General features: G+C 51.9%; 3 protein-coding genes across 3 annotated transcripts; 2 read left to right on the forward strand and 1 right to left on the reverse strand.

Annotated features, from left to right (window-relative positions):
• Window positions 1-6,648: 6,648 nt before the first annotated feature.
• QC761_512580 (uncharacterized protein) lies at window positions 6,649-8,490 on the forward strand (the record flags this gene model as incomplete). The annotated part of the gene is made up of 3 exons (XM_062880426.1): window positions 6,649-7,137; window positions 7,203-7,466; window positions 7,515-8,490. Exons 1-3 carry the CDS (start codon window positions 6,848-6,850, stop codon window positions 8,488-8,490), a joined length of 1,530 nt encoding a protein of 509 aa, XP_062730623.1. The 5' UTR covers window positions 6,649-6,847.
• A 1,791-nt stretch (window positions 8,491-10,281) lies between these two features.
• QC761_512575 (uncharacterized protein) lies at window positions 10,282-12,869 on the reverse strand (the record flags this gene model as incomplete). The annotated part of the gene is given in 8 exon segments (XM_062880425.1): window positions 10,282-10,404; window positions 10,472-10,922; window positions 10,931-11,220; window positions 11,232-11,487; window positions 11,563-12,188; window positions 12,197-12,320; window positions 12,519-12,585; window positions 12,611-12,869. Coding segments are annotated over 8 exon segments (2,196 nt in total).
• A 289-nt stretch (window positions 12,870-13,158) lies between these two features.
• QC761_512570 (uncharacterized protein) lies at window positions 13,159-15,711 on the forward strand (the record flags this gene model as incomplete). The annotated part of the gene is made up of 1 exon (XM_062880424.1): window positions 13,159-15,711. One exon carries the CDS (start codon window positions 13,159-13,161, stop codon window positions 15,709-15,711), a length of 2,553 nt encoding a protein of 850 aa, XP_062730625.1.
• Window positions 15,712-15,916: the final 205 nt, after the last annotated feature.

Here is a 15,916-nt window from a genome sequence, read left to right on the forward strand (position 1 = left end):
TCGCAACGAAGACCACCAAGTTGCGACGATCACGGACGGGTCTGCCTCCCGGCGAGCGGACGCTGAATAGTCGAGGGAAAAGGCGGCGACTCCATTGGCTGGCCATCTCTTGTCTCACCCGACCCTTTTTCCGGCATGGGCTTGGCAATATCGATCGAGAATTCCAATGAAAATACCAGGAATGCCGTACGCGTGCCTGCAAGAGTTACACCGGAATTGTTTTGGTTTGAAAATTGATGGCGGAAGATACTCACCCATTCATCTGTCTTGTGGTCCCGTTGAGTCCCAGACTCGCTCCTTGTCTAATGACCCCTCGGAGGGAGCTGTGAGACATTGGACGCCCCCATCGAAACAGCTCCATGGGATGGCATGGAACACAAAAGATATCAGGTATCGACCCACCTCGAACATGACACAAGATCTGTGGGAACGCGCACAAGTTCTGACAAGGGGAGATTAAAAGGCGCTCAATGCTGAGCCCAAATGTTCTAGCCTTTGCGTCACGGGGCCACTGTTGTGAAAACATTGAGACTTTGCGAATAGGCCCAACTGCTACCACCGGCTCCGATCTCGGAGTCTAGCAAGCTTCCTTGCACTTTCCATGCAGACCATCATGCACAAGGACCGCATGCGAGATTCAAGCTGTCAAACATCGTGATGGAAGCCGAAACCGGGAGCTCGGGGGATAATTCACCCGGCAAAGGCACTGATTTGGCCTAAGCCATATCAACCAGCTTCGGGTTCAGGTGGCTGGTGTCTCGCATTTTGGGCGCAGCACAGCAGACCAAGAAATGAGCACACCATCACCAAGACCGCTCTATCAAATCAGAGATCATCTAAACTAATCGTGAACATGAGATCCGTTATCATAGGTGGAGATGAAGATGCACACCGACACCTTTGTTGGGACCAACAACACCGCTCTTTCTGATGGGTTCCAGCCACCGTGGCGCCGTCGGCAGAGTCATCCAGCCACCCCCTGAACCCTGGAGCACATGATTCACCGCCTTTGGCGACCTTCAACACCATTCAGCATTGCGATGCAATATTGTCCTTATACTGAAAGTCTTCTCTCCACTCATCAACTAATTCTCACGAAATCCAGGTACCTTGGGTATTGAAGCGAAAGCCTTGGATATATATCATGGGAAGCTCACTGGCACCTGGAATTTGGGTTCTCAGCTATCGGTGAACGAGGCCGTTTCTTGAGTTAAGCAGAGCTTTGAAAGCAGACCCAAAACTTAGAGCACGATTAGAAAGCAACAAGGCTTAGACCGTTGTGAACGAGCGAACCTTGAAGCCCATTCCACTGGTGTATCCAGCTAAGGTACTAAAGAGATTAAAACTTAACCCCCATACACTGTTGAACAATGTGCATTTCTTCCCTCCGATATTCAGTATGAGCTATTGCTATCACTCGGGCGTGCGAGGTTTTAACAGACTCGAGGACAAATTAACCACCGTATTACCTAGGATCTAACCCCAGGTCCGAACTACATCCCGGAGAGATGCCCTAGTGCCAACCTTGGGATAGGGGAATGGAGAGTCTAATCCTACCTTACAGACGATACAGCTAAGGTAGGTATATTGGGTCCAGGGTGGATGTAGAAATCAGTTATATGCCGTACCTACTGACTCAATAAATGCATCAAAGTCTTTCAAGCAACAGGCCCAGAAAAGTCTCCTAAACATTTACCGCGCATCGTATCTAGATCAAACATAATGTCAAGTAGCACTTACGTTATCGACTTGGCGGTTGAAGTGTTTGCTATCATGTAGATATCCTCAGCACTCTTTGTGCAAGCCCCAGCGGGAGCATACGTGTTGAGAGCTTTCTATCTAATTATTTTTATCGACTTGATACGTACGCAATATGCTCCCGCAAGCCAAATAGAGCTGCTCAAAAGGATGTAGTCCAAACAAGACAAGACAAGCTGGCCGCCTCACTTCTCAGCTAAAACTGTTAGTTTGGTCTTTTTCTCAGGCATCATGTTCTCTCCCATTCGTGAACTTTTTGGATCTCGTGTCGGTGTGCTGCAAGGTCTCCAGCAAGACAAAACAGGATTGGTGGGCTAGAATTAAAAGTGTTGGCCTCGCCTGGTTGGGCTAATGGGTCTAGATATGTGATAGGTTACGAGCAATGGAAAGCTTAGCAAAGGGCTGGTAGGTATGAAAGTCATTTTTTGATGTAAGGCGGTGGGATCCTCGACTTGGGATAAATCAAAATCAGAAAGACATCTAAAGGGGCTGTCAGTTTTCGGCATCAGACTTCGGGCAGATGATTCACATCCGCCTCTTCAGAACTCTTGCCCAGGGCATGTGGGGGAATACCTACTTACCTACCTAGCTTGGAGGTTCTGTCGGGAGGTCAAAATCGTGCTATCGATTATGTGGCTCATTGTAAATCGAACTTGGTTCTGTTCCTATGTACATACGATGTGATTCAAGGGGCTCGGTAGGTCTGAGTGATGCAACTACCTATGGAACTTGCATTGACTGGAAAAGAATAACAGTTCCTTTTAAGCGGGAGCGGACACCTGTGCGAACACGTAGGAGAGCAACTCAGTGACGGGATTATCAAGCGGATTACGCCTCCCTCTGGGTCTTTTGATTCATTTCCTATAGAAAAGCTCCAATGCACCTGTTCTGATCTTGTCATTGCTGTTCTGTTCCTGATTTATGACGACAACTTGTGAAGCGATATGGGCATACTTAAGAATTGTTTAGATGAGACTGCGAATTGTTTTGTTGGCTGGATGAGCTGTTACCATGGAGGGCACGGCGGGTGGTCAGATGTCATCATATTGTGAGACTCTTGACGTCGAAGCCTGGGTAAAGACTAAAGCTCATCTGGACGCAATGTGGAATGGTTTACTGGAAGGATAGTCTCCAGCAAAGACTTCGCAGCGAGTCATAAGAATGATGCTCTCTGAGAGTTTGTCATAACGAATGTCTGCGCTCGGTATCTCGGCATGTGGTGCGTTGTTATGTTGAATGACAAATTATAGTTGTCCCTATCTACCGAAACAGGCCGGGAACAGTCCCCACAACCAAGAGCTTGATCTTGAATCTGCCCCTGGATTGTGTCAAGTATAGCGGAATCATCAGCAGTTTCTCAGAGGCTGTGCGCGTCCACGTGTTGATCTACTTTCAGCTTCTCCTAGCCTCAGAGCGCATGAGATGATCAAATTCTTTCCTCTTAGTGTAGTGTCCAAATCGTGGCCGTCTGCCCTATCGTCACTTGGTCGCGGTCCGAATGCAAGTTAACGACGGCTAGGCTCGCAACATCCCTGTCTCACCGGTCTGATGTGGAAGTCTTGGTCTTCGGATGAGGCTTTGAAATCGAGTCTGTGCATGCGAATGCCTAGAAGTTCCCCTCTTCTTGGCTTGCTTGATTTGTTGATGATGTGATATACCCTGTTGAGGAAACCCAACGGTTTGGTAAAGAAGTTAGTACCAAGGAGCTAGACAAATTCACGGGCAACAGTGGACAGTGCTTTGACTTGACCTGGGAAGTAGAGACTGAATTTGGTGATGTTGGTCGTTCTATGACAATGTCCTAAGAGTACGGCACCCCGATCTGTCTGCCAACACCTCAGCTTCGCGATCATCTCGACCTCATTTCAAGAGTCAAAACTCATGAGGTAAAGCAAACTCGAGTTGAAGGAGACGAAGACCTTTTGAAGCTGAATCTCCGAACTTTTACCCCATCGGCTAGAGCTAGCGCTGGGGTGAAGCACGGACTGGCTGTCGCGTGGCGTTGCCGGGAGTCTGTGAGCCCTGGCGGCACCCCCGTGATAGTGTGCTCTGTATTACAAACCAACAACTGGAGGAGGACGTTATAACGGAAATGGTCTAGAATCGGGTTGCAACAGCAGCCCGAGAAAGCCATGGCAATGATGCGACGCTAAGATCGTGAATGCCAATGTCGGCCGGAGCTTGTCACGCAGGAACGACAAGCTGGGCTCAAGGAGCAAGCTTTTCTGGTGGTCGCTCATTGCTACTCTGCGGGGCATATGAAGGCACACCGGTCAGGGAGAGAGGTGAGGGTGCTGTATGCATAAAAGCTGTGTTATGACTGTCAAGTTTGGGCGGGATCATTTCCACGACGGCGCAGGAGCCCGATTTGGAGCAGGTCGAGATGGTGCATGGCTCAGGGCGGCTTGTCGGGATGTTTTAGGAAATTCTTCAGTCTGTCGTGCATCTCCTGCTGCTTGGTGCATACATCACATACAACAGATACTGGCATTTGCGTTAGCTCTGCATCTGAAATCGAAACAGTCCAACAGTCCAACAGTCCAAGTGATGAAGTGATGAATCTGTTGAAGGGGAACGCTGAGAGCGAGCGGGGAAGGTCAAGTGGAGAAAGGCGGAGGCAGTGGAGAAGATCCCCCGGGTTTGGTAATTGCGGGTCCTGTCACTGGGTTTCTCCGTTACATCGTCTCTGACTATGCCATCCGTGCACCGCTTGGCAATGCTTGGGTACCGCCGACGCGATCTCTGCAACCCCAACTTGCAACTTTGGACCTCGACCATTCATTCATCAAGCACAATGCGAGTCGATTTGACAGCAGTTTGAGGAACTCCAGAATGCGTCTAATAATCGCGCACATTAGTGTACATTGCGCCGCCTCCCGAGCAGCCCGTCGGCGTCTAGAGTGGCAGAGGCCCGGTCGCAACGGGCAACGCTGCTGCTGCTGAAGAACACACATAGAACAAAGTCCCTCCCTGAGGTGGTGAATCGGGCGGGAAGCCCGTTCGGGGCACAGCTTCTATGCATCCACCAAGCATATCATCAAATACCGGATTACCACGCAGCATGTGGACCAGCTTGTCCAATACTCTCTGCAGCTGCCCCTCTGCGAGCAGCACAAGTCAGCCACCTCACACCCAATTTATCCCTCATGCCTCCGGTACATGTCAGCTCTGTCACGATGAATCCGAGCAACAATCACGACTGCTGTCCGGTGGTGCTCTGGGCAGACGGCAGAGTCTCGACTATCGATGCTCACCGTCACAAAAGGGTCTCGATCAAGAGATATCACTTGCAGACGGTTGGCGCCGCACTGACGCAATATTCACACAGGTTTGACAGTGAAGGATGGCGGTGAGACAGCCTGGGGGAGCGAGCCGATTCCCACATGGCACACCACACACCCCAACGTCACACACACCGGCCAACTAGTGAACAACACGGGATGCTACAGCGATGCTGGCTGGGATCCAAACGTTCGTTTGGTCTGTGCGCTGACCGTGCGAGTCCAATGGTCTTGTTTCGAGAACCAGACATCAACCGAGTCCGGGATGCGAGATAGCTCCCAGTTTGAATCCAATGGTTGATGCATATATCCGATTCCTACCCATTCAAAGCTTTCACCTTCAGCTCGCCACACCATCCTCAAGCCTATCAAGCCCCTATCAAGCCCGTCATCAACACTGGCAATCAGGTGCCTGACGTGGAAGTCTCTTGGGCCTCTCACACGCGCCGAAATATCGCTGCCTTGCCACGAGGTATGCGGGTGCTGACTACGATCTGAAGAACCTTACCAGGAAAAAGAAAGCAAGCCGGCAGTGTGAGGGCTCAGCGCAGAAGCTAGACTCCTGAACAGGTAAGGCTCGATGCAGCTAGCAACCTCAAAAGACCTTTTTGCGGGAAGAGGAGGGGCACGACTGTGAGCTATCACCAGCTTGGACAAGTCGCTTCATCTCGTCTCCAACCCCCCATCACAGGGGGTATCCAATCACTGACGTGGTTTCGGGCTATTTTCTGGGGAATCCTGGAACATAACGGCCGTCCAGATAATTACACCCACAAACACAAGACTGTCGAGACCAGCCGGTGGAGTTTATGCCAGATCTTGGAGCAACATGCGGAGCACCAGGTCCGATATCTTCAACTTCAGGCCCGACCCAGCCGCATGTCGTCGTCCCTCTATCTCTTGATATTGCAAACCCGATGCCCGCGTTTGGTGCGGTCCCCAAGCTGCGAGCCTGTCTGCCTAGCAAGAAAGAATTATGGCGAGGAGCAACGCCCGCAATGGCTGCTTACTCGCGCCACTGCTCATAAGGCAGGCCAGGTTCGAAGGAGCTGTAGGAGGGGAAGCATCTGTTGCACATATCGGCTTCGGCACAGACCAGAACATCAGACGACTTTTGTGAACTCTAGCCTGCGGGTAGACACACCAAAACCGGGATACAGGAGACTCGGCGTCGCATCAGAGAACCGTGTGGCGTCCTTAGCTGCACAAGCGGTCTTGTGGCTAACCAGGAATGGACCTTGGGGAAAAGCTGCTTCTGTCCTCCACACCCCCCTCCTTGTGTGGCCAAGGGCCTCGGACGATATGAAGGTCGACCGCGGGGCTTTTGGCAGCAGCAAAATTCGAGGGGCACGACTGCAAATGCTCGATAGCGCTGCAGAAGAAGAGTCCGCGTTCATCTTCAACGGGGCCAATGACAAACCCCTGCGCTAACCAAGTCCCCCCTGAATCGGTTCCTGGTTGCAGGTGCTCAACATCCCGGTCTGGCTCAGTAGCACGAAGGCACAGTGGAATGGTTGTTCCTCAGCCCCCGAGTCTCTCATAAGCGTCATCTTGACCAGTCGTGGTAGGCACCATTTCTTCTGTCAACTCTATTTTCACTCCCTCCACACTCTCTCTTCTTTACTGCAGCCCGGCTGCCGTCGCCTGGCCTCGTGCGGCCCACCAGGACCTTGAGCCCTTTCCCACGTCAACAAGTAGGTTCCTCAAGTGCCGGACACTGCGGATACATATGCGGGACCCCGCCCCGCCGTCGTGACCCTGAGTGTGGGTGTCATTGCTGAGTTCCATTCACGATCGCCTGGCCCGGGATGCCAGAAGCAACAGCCATCATGAGTACCATGCGTGGCCTCACCGAGGCCGAGGCGAACCACATCATTGCCATCGAGCAAGGTTGCTCGGCCATCTCACTGTTGGGGTGTCTTTTCGTCCTCGTCACCTTCTCCGTCTCTGATGCCTTCCGCCAACGCGCCGTCAACCGCATGGTCTTCTACGCCACCTTTGGCAACATGTTGACGAATGTCGCCACCCTCATGACGAGAACATATGTTGGCGACGAGAACTCATTTGGATGTCAGCTCCAAGGCTTCTTGATTCAAGTGTGAGCTCTACCCATGTTGCCAGTGGTTCCGTACACTGTTTAAGCTGACGAGATCCCTCTCGCAGATTTATGCAAGGCGATGCGTACTGGGCTTTGGCCATGGCCATTAATGTGTGGCTCACATTCTACCACAAGTATGACCAAAGAATGTTGAGAAGGATGGAGATCGCCTACTTTGTCTGTTGCTACGGTGTGCCATTCATTCCGGGATTTACATTCATCTTTGCCTCAAACCAAAACGGCAGGCCATACGGCAATGCCGTCTTATGGTGCTGGCTGAGGCCCGAATGGGAGATCTACAGAATTGCGCTGTTTTACGGGCCTGTGTGGTATGTAAGCTGCCATGGTGCCTTTGGGCGATTGCTAACAGGATTTAGGCTTTCCATCGTCGTCACAATGTTTATTTACTTGCGGGCTGGGCGCGAAATCTACCAGAAGCGACGAAAGATGCTCAACTTCAGCTCCTCCAATGGCACTGGCACAGTGGTAGGAAACGAGCCGTTCTCACCTGTTGCAAACGAGTTCTCCACCGCCTTCAACTTCAAGACCACGGAGGTCACCCAAACCACCGAGATTATTCAGCCACCTGCCCCCATCGCAGCCGCTCACTCAAGAACAAAGTCACCAGGTGCCCCTGCCGGGGCTCAGGTCAAAGACCCCAACTTCTCTTACTCTGTCAACATTTCCGCCGATCCCTCTGCCAACGCACGTGTCTCCCTCGACGACGATGACCTCGAAGCCGCCGAAAGCCCAACCACATTGACGTCAACGATGAGCAGCACCCAAAAGGCCAAGCATGCCCGTGTGATGAGCAGCGGTGGCTTCCAGTCCACACAGATATCCACCGGCAACTCCCCCAACCTTCACGCCCGCCGGCGCAACATGGAGAATAACAACGCGACCTGGTCATACGCCAAGTGCTCCATTCTCTTCTTCAGCGTCCTCCTCATCACATGGATCCCTTCCTCTGGAAATCGTGTCTACAGCATGGTCCACCGCGGCGAGGTTTCCAAGCCGCTCTTCTTTGCCTCGGCTTTTGTGCTACCACTTCAGGGATTTTGGAACGCCATCATTTACATGGTCACATCGTGGGCGGCGTGCAAGTCCCTCTGGGCTGCCATTATGCTCAGCCTCCCCGGCTGCTGCTCTGGGAGGAGCAGACGGATGAGCGTGGTCGAGATCACCGACGGCAAGCCGCATCATCATACGCTTCGACGGGATCAGGGGTATTCCGGGCGGCAGTCGACAGTTGGGAAGTGGGTTGGGAGCAAGAGCCTGCAGGAGGAGAGCACGAGCATGGAGGATTTGACGAGGGAGGGGAGGTCACATGCAGAGCGGACGTCGCCTGTGTAATATTATTTTTTTGTATTTTCTTTTTTGTTTCCTTAGGGATGTTTTTTGGATGATGGAATGGAGGACTTTTGATGAGAGATACCCCCGCCACCGCCACCGAGGGATAGGGGTGGGATTACTACGTACAACAAATTTTCTTTTCTTGTTTTTGGATACCCCCTTTTGTTTTGGATGAAAAGAGATGTGTGTGTGTGCGTGTGTGTGTGTGCGTGTGTGTGTATGTGTGTGTGGTGTGTTTTGGTGCTATTGATATCAGTTGGGTGGATTATGGGGAATTGGCAGCCGCGGATATTATGATATGATCATGATGGTCTCTCTCATGAAAGCATTCAATATTGTTGATGAGTAAACAATCCATTGAATTGTGAAAGTTTGTTTTTATGTCACTCGCCGTCTGACTACTTTTCACCAAAAGCCACGTCACCCAATCGAGTGCATGTCTTCACGAACAGGCTCTTCTGGAGCGTTTTCCGGACGTGCAGCCAGCTGTCATCAAGCCTCAACTTCCAAATGGGGATGAGCCCAGCGTCCGATTTCGGTGTCAGATGGCAGTTTGGGAGATTGGGAACACATGGATGTTGGATCATTTGGCCTCGTGGGGGTGGGTTGATAATATGTAAGAAGCAGAGTTTTTATTTTGTTGGCCCGCATAGGTAAGTAAGGTAAGCACCTGCCACTTTGTACGTAAAATGTTTTCAACTGTGAGGCCGTGATTGACGGATAGGTACGAAAAGTTTATTGGACCTTTGCAGGCACCTGAATTAAGTCCCTGTTAGTTTGAGATTGGTGGTGAGGTAGGTGTTGGTCATGGAGGGGGCTGAGCAGCTTTGCTGAGCCTCTTGAGTTGAGGCCGGGAAGTTGGGATGGGGGCGTGTAACGCTGCCATGTTTTTGGTGCCGTTTTTGTGCAGGGACTATACCGGGGGTTTGGAGATGGGGAGGTGGGTGTTGAGTGAGGTTTTGGATTGGTCTTGACACTGGCCCCAGCTAGATCAAGTTTAGTACCGGGTGGGTTATGGCAGGAGTGGTGTTGAGCGTTTAGTTTATGGGTTTAGGTTTGGGCCAACGAAGTTTATTATGAGGCTTCTTGTTCATGAGGTGTCTGGGTGGGGTTCTTTGGCAATGGTCAGAACCACTGAGGCTTGTTTTACGCTACGGATGCCGATTTCGGCCTTTGATTTCTTCTTCTTTACACTTTTCCATCATAACATGGGTGCTGCGCAGGAAATGCATCTTGGAGGGCTGAACTCTGACTTTTGTTGTCATATCTAGGTGGAGTTTCGTGCAAGCCGTCAGTCGCTCAGTTTGCAGCTTTTGGCTAACGGTTAGTTAGGTAGGTAGGTAACGACATTGGGCTTCATGAACGCTGAAACTTGCCACGCAGTAATCCTGCTCTGATCGGTAGATGGGCTCAAGCCAGTCAGATCCAATAGGTCCCTTGTCGCATCATGGTGGGCGAGTGAGACACACACTCGTTTTTGGCCCCCAGTTGTTTGGTGTCTCACAAGTGGAGGCGCAGCCGCATGGAGGTACAGTCAGCAGATCAAGCTTCCCAGCGGAGTGTGCTGACGACGTAGGACAAAGTGGAAAAAGGATCTGGGGAGGAGAAGGGAGGGTTACAACCCGTTTTCGGGTAGATTCCATCTGGGATGGGACGGTCGGGGTGGCCTACGGCGCTTGTTGGGTCACAGCGGGTGTTGGTTAACATCTGGGGAGCTGCTGGGTTCTAGTGTTCTAGCGGCATAGAGAGGCATCGGTGTTCCCGAATGGAGGAGAGGACGGAATGCCTCTCCTATATAATTAAATATTCCTGCAATGCGCCATCCCTCTTGTGCTGTTCCCACTGGGCTTCGGTGCAAGCTGTTCGCTCGAGGCCACCCTTGGGACCCATAGCAACAAGGCCAGCCAACCGCCACTGCGTCTTCTTTCATGTCACTCAGCTTTCGCAACACCAAGTGATGGTAACATCCTGGAACAAAGACGAGTTGATCATCTGGAACGGCCTCGCCCGCTTTCAGAACGCCCATCTCACCAGCTCTAGCGTCGAAGCTATAAACCAGTGTGGTATCTTGGCCGCGGTTCTTCATCGAGAACATCGCTCTCCGAAACATGACCCGCAGCGATTCCAGGTGATTAATCGCGTAGTGTATACCTGGGAAGCTCAATGCTAAGACGAAGGCGAACCACACCATACGCACCCTTGTCCGTCGCCAGTGCCCATGCCGGAGTTTCCGCCAGACGGCCTTGAAGAAAAGACGCCATACAAGATACGCCGGGTAATTCCGGTCCCAATCAGTCAGTCTCACAGTCCTGATCTGATGTTCGATTGTGCCTTCAGGGCTGCCAGCCGCAAACCATCGCTTCATGAGTGCGATGGTAGCGGTCCGCCTCGTGGCTGACACGTTTCTGAAAACAGCAGTAGAAATGACAAGTCTGCCAACATTGTTATTTTGAATTCCATGGGAAGATACAGCCATATCTCAAATACTCGCTGCAGCGGCTGGGTGTGATCAGGCTGTGAGGTGTTGGTGATGTGCACAACGTTGATGGTTCCTCTTGTCCGTCCTTGTAGAGTAAAAAGTTCTTGAATCTGTGCTGAAGTGGAACTTTTCAGGAGGTACGTAGTCCTGACTGATGGCAAATACATAGGCATCCTGATCGATAGGTCTGGTCCAAACCGGTGGCCAGGAGGGCGCTTGGAAAACCTGGTCAGGCATGCAGTTGGCACAATCTAGAATTGACAATCTGCCGGTTCGAGTTCCCAGATACTGTGCCAGGTCCATGAAGAAACTGAGCTTTATCGTGACTGTCTCTGGACGAGCGAGCAATTGCCTCGTGAACTTCCTTTTGGTCCTTGATAACAAACTGTGGCCGAAAGATGGGCCAGTACTGGGCGATCCAGGTATATGACTGGTCCCAGATAAAAAGAAGAATATGAAGCCTTGTTAATCCACGCCGTAGTGCCACCAGCTGAAACCGAGTGTTATCGTGGCCCAATCTCAGTACGAAGTCCGGCAGAGCTCTGTTCTTAGTTCCAACTATAGAGCCTCCCACAATGCCGAGAACACCATACAGTCGGTCTTGCACATCCCGGCACTTAAAGTGGCCACTGGTACTCAGGAGAATATACTGTAGTCTGAGTGCAAGCTTCTGCTTTCTGAACTGTTGCCTGCGCTCTTGGCCAGCGGCACGAGAGATGAGTTGAACAAGCCATAGTCTGATTAGAGAGCCTGTAGGCAACAGATCTTCCGGATAACGAAATGACTCTGTGATTTCAACAAATGCCTGCATGGCTACCGCGGAAGTGCGTTGAAGGTCAATCATGTTATCGAACCGTTCAATCATCTTCAGCCTCATGGCGCAGTAAAGGTTATAATGACCAACGCCTTTGCCGCATTGTAGCAGGACCCTCCCTATGGCCAATGCCATCTCCTGTATAACCCAGAGTCTTTCCCACCACCCTCTTTTGTCGATGTCGATCAGATCGGCAACAGCTTGTTCGGCGAATACCATGTCCAAGTTAAATAGCCAGGAGTAGACAAAGCGCCAGCTGCCTAGTCCAGTACATACGTAAAAGGCTTTCTCAATCTGGTGGCGTTGCAAACAGTAATCCGCTTCGCTGCAAGCGCTGTTCTCAGCAGTGATACCATGATACCCCCCAAACCACACAACGACCTGCCAGGCATTGGCGTAGATTGCCTGCATACGTTGAATCTATATTCGCTTTTCCGCCTCGTCCTTTTGATTGATACACAAAGCGTCGATCCAAAGTGTCCGGGAAGCCGTTCCCGATCGGAGAGATCGAAGCGCCAGATCAAGGCTCGGGTATCACTTGCAGGTCGTCAAAGTCAAAGTCTTCAACATCAGTCGCTCGAAAGCTGTAGGCCCAACCTCCACGGTTTTGTCTCGAGCATCTCCTTGACAACATCTGGTATCTTTGAGACAAACCAGTGCCACTAAAAATGCAAGTTCAAGACCATCATGGCCAATTGAAGGTTGAGCCTGAACTCGATTGAGCGGATGTAGTACTAGGCGAGATGATATAGAGGCGTGTTATAACCATGGACAGCCCCTTCAAAAGCGAGCCCTTGCCAATCTATTGTCGGGCGGGTTTGGGGGACGGCGAAGATGCAAGATGTGAGTGGTCTTCAAGTTGCTATCATCGCCCCAATGGTATGACAGAGCTTCGTATGCAGTCTTGATGTCGGGTGGTCGTATTTCCAAGACGCATCTGATTTCGTCGTCAAATTCTCCGACAAAGTAGATGGACGACGCGGAATTCTTCTCCACGCAGCTTTTGATACATGGCAATCGGGTGACACGGTTTGTCGCCCGAGTCGGCGGCCAAAGGTTCGAATCGAGGTGGTGGTTCGGGAACATCTTGTTCGAGGAAATGCAAAGTTCTGACGTTGAGGCTTAATAAGTCATTCACGACACAGAAAAAATAACGAGGCTCGCTTGCCCAGGAGCTACCCTCAGCTGTGGCGGTGGCAGAGCTCTCTTGGCGACTGCACGTTTCAGGGGACCGGACGCTGCAGGGAAGTGCTCTGTCCAGCCTTGCGGTCTGCCTGGCCCAAAGAATGATCAACCTTGACTCAAACATAAACCCATGTCATTCGCCTGCCTTTTTTTAGGTACGTATTGCAGATGAGAGAGTGATATCGCCAAAATGCCCGTCACAAATCTTCGCAACCCCCTAAAACGAGGCAAGGACCCTGAGCCACGAGAAACGGAGCACAGCGACCCCGAGTCACCAGAACGCAGCCCGACGGGACAGAAGAGGCGAAGACACGACCCAACCTCACCCCTCTGCGCAGAATGCCAAGCCTTCGACCTCGACAACTACTTCGACAAAGCTCCTTCAGTTCTCGAAGCATGGCGTAATGGAGAGTTGAAAGCTGGGGTGAAACCCCGCAGCACCCCAGTTCGAGCAAAGGATGGGTCTTGGTACTTTGAAGACGCAGTACTTATCCATTACTTCGAAGACCGGCTGAAGCCAGACACAAAGTGCCCTTTATGCCAGTTCTTCCGGCAAATGAGGGTGCAGCCAGACAAGCACGAAAAGTACAAGCTGCTTGCTCTCCCTAGCAGCGAGAGCTGGCTGTTTCAAATTGACCTGTTGAACGAATGGAAGGAGATGTGGGATAAGCTTCAAGATTCGGTCTTTATGATTGTTGTTCCTGACTTGGAGTGGCTGCCACCGATGGGGCATGAGCATACTTGGATTGAGAAAGAGGTTCCCTCGGTGGGAATGATATGTCGGTTGCGAGCTGACGAGGCGCCTGAAGAGTTAATGCGTCCAAGGGAGTTGCGAAACGAGGTGGATATAGGTCTCGTGCGAGACTGGCTGGATAACTGCATGAAGAAACATGGGAACGCTTGTAGGAGCAGGACTTCAGATGATGTTGTTGAACGCGGCTTCAGGGTGATTGACTGCGAAGCGGACCCTCCCAAGGTAGAAGTCCAACCGTGGGGGGTTCCCTACGCCGCGTTGAGCTACGTGTGGGGAACAAACCCTGAGGATCAAGTTGAATGGCCAAGGACCGTCCTGGATGCCGTTGGTGCAACGAAAGATATCGGACTGCGATACCTTTGGGTCGACAGGCTGTGCATCAACCAGTCAGACGGTGATGAAAAGGCCTATCTGGTCTCCAAAATGGCAGCCATCTATGAGGCAGCTGAAGTAACCATTGTCGCCGCGGCCGGCAACGGTGCCGGTCACGGTCTTCCGGGTATTCGGGACACCCCCCGAAGACCACAGCCATACTACACTCTTGACAGCGGGAACGCTCTTGTCTCGACTCTTCGAGATCCGCGCCGTGACATTCTCGAATCAAGCCACTGGACGCGAGGCTGGACATACCAGGAAGGTATCCTCTCCAACAGACGCATCGTCTTTACCGAACATCAGGTCTACTGGGAATGTCGAAACATGGCTGCTCAAGAGAGTATCGACACTAAGCTCTTTCACAGATTCTCACAAGTTGAGTTTGCCGACGATGACGGGGCAGCCAATAGCAAAGTTCTCTGGAAAGAGCGAGAAGATGAAGAGCTTGTCATGGCCGACTTCATGCTAGGCGGGATCTTCAAAGGCGACGCTTCGAGCGGAGGCCCATTCTGCAGCGCCGAAGGTTCCGTCCATACCGGAGGGGACGATCCATACCGTCTGGACTATGGCTTCCCGCCGCACCTCAGCGCCACCCTCCGTGCGCAACTCCGCGGACTTAACGAGCACATTCGGGCGTACTCCCACCGGAGGTTGACCCACGGTACAGATTTCCTGCCAGCGTTTTCGGGAATCACCAGCATGTACAGACGCTTCCCTGAGCTTTACCTCCTCCACGGCCTGCCTCTCTACCTCGACGGCAGTGTCCCAGCCTGTTCCACCACGCAAGTTACTTTTGCCATGTCAGCGAGCGGGTGGTATCACCGGAGCAGTATACAGCCAGAAACAACATTCATCTCAGAGCCTTGCTCTCGAAGGCCACACCTTCCGTCATGGACCTGGGCAGGATGGGAGGGACCTGTTTCCTGGCGGGCTCCTCCCGCTATCGAGCACTGCTCCCACATGACGGACATGATTGACGCCATCTCGGCGAAGCAGCCCCCGGATCCCCTCTGGGTAGCGGAATTTCACGTCTTCAACTCGGCGCCTTTAGCAGAGAATAACATGCCTGCACGAACGGTGAGGCTGAGGGAATGCCATTCTGGTGAAGCTCTCGATGCAGAACAGCCAGATGCGATTGTGCTCCAAAATCCGTATGTGCTGAAGTATTCCACACGACATCCAGTTAGCAAAAGCAAGAAGAAATGGGATTGGACAGCCAGGGCGGGAAGGGTGGGCAGCAGGTCAGTTCAGTCTGACCAAAATGTTCCGTGGGATACGAAACAGTATCGGATTGCTGGGAGACTGTCATTTGTTGCTATGAGTGTGGAAATGACGGAGGAGGAGTGGACAAAAAAGCACTTTGACGGGGAGCTGGTGAGTGTTTTGATGTATGCGACGAGGTGGAATCCTGAAGAGCAGAGTGGCCATGGAGGGGCGCATTTCATGACGTTGAGAAAAGTGAGGACTTTCAGGGGTCGTACTTCGATTTGGGAGAGGGTCGGGGTGCTTTACTTGGTGATTCCCAAGGTCTCGCTGGACAAGTGTGTGACGGGGGATGACTTGTTAAGGCAGGCTCCGGTGGAGAGACAGGAGATGACTGTTATTATCGAGTGAGCATATTAAGCCTATTGAGCCTTAGGCGAGGCAGGCGTCGACATGTGAATATCGTGCTGAGGAGAAGCATTTGCTGTTTTCAGACTCGTTCCAAGTTTGCTCTTTAGTGTGGGGGTCGATAGATATTTGCCGTGCAACGGTATGTCACTCCCTCACGATGATTGGCCCACAGTTCAGATCTCGGCGGGATCCACTTTGTGAAAGG

The sequence above is a fragment of the Podospora bellae-mahoneyi genome, chromosome 5 (assembly GCF_035222275.1).
Source record: "Podospora bellae-mahoneyi strain CBS 112042 chromosome 5, whole genome shotgun sequence".
NCBI lineage: Eukaryota > Fungi > Ascomycota > Sordariomycetes > Sordariales > Podosporaceae > Podospora > Podospora bellae-mahoneyi.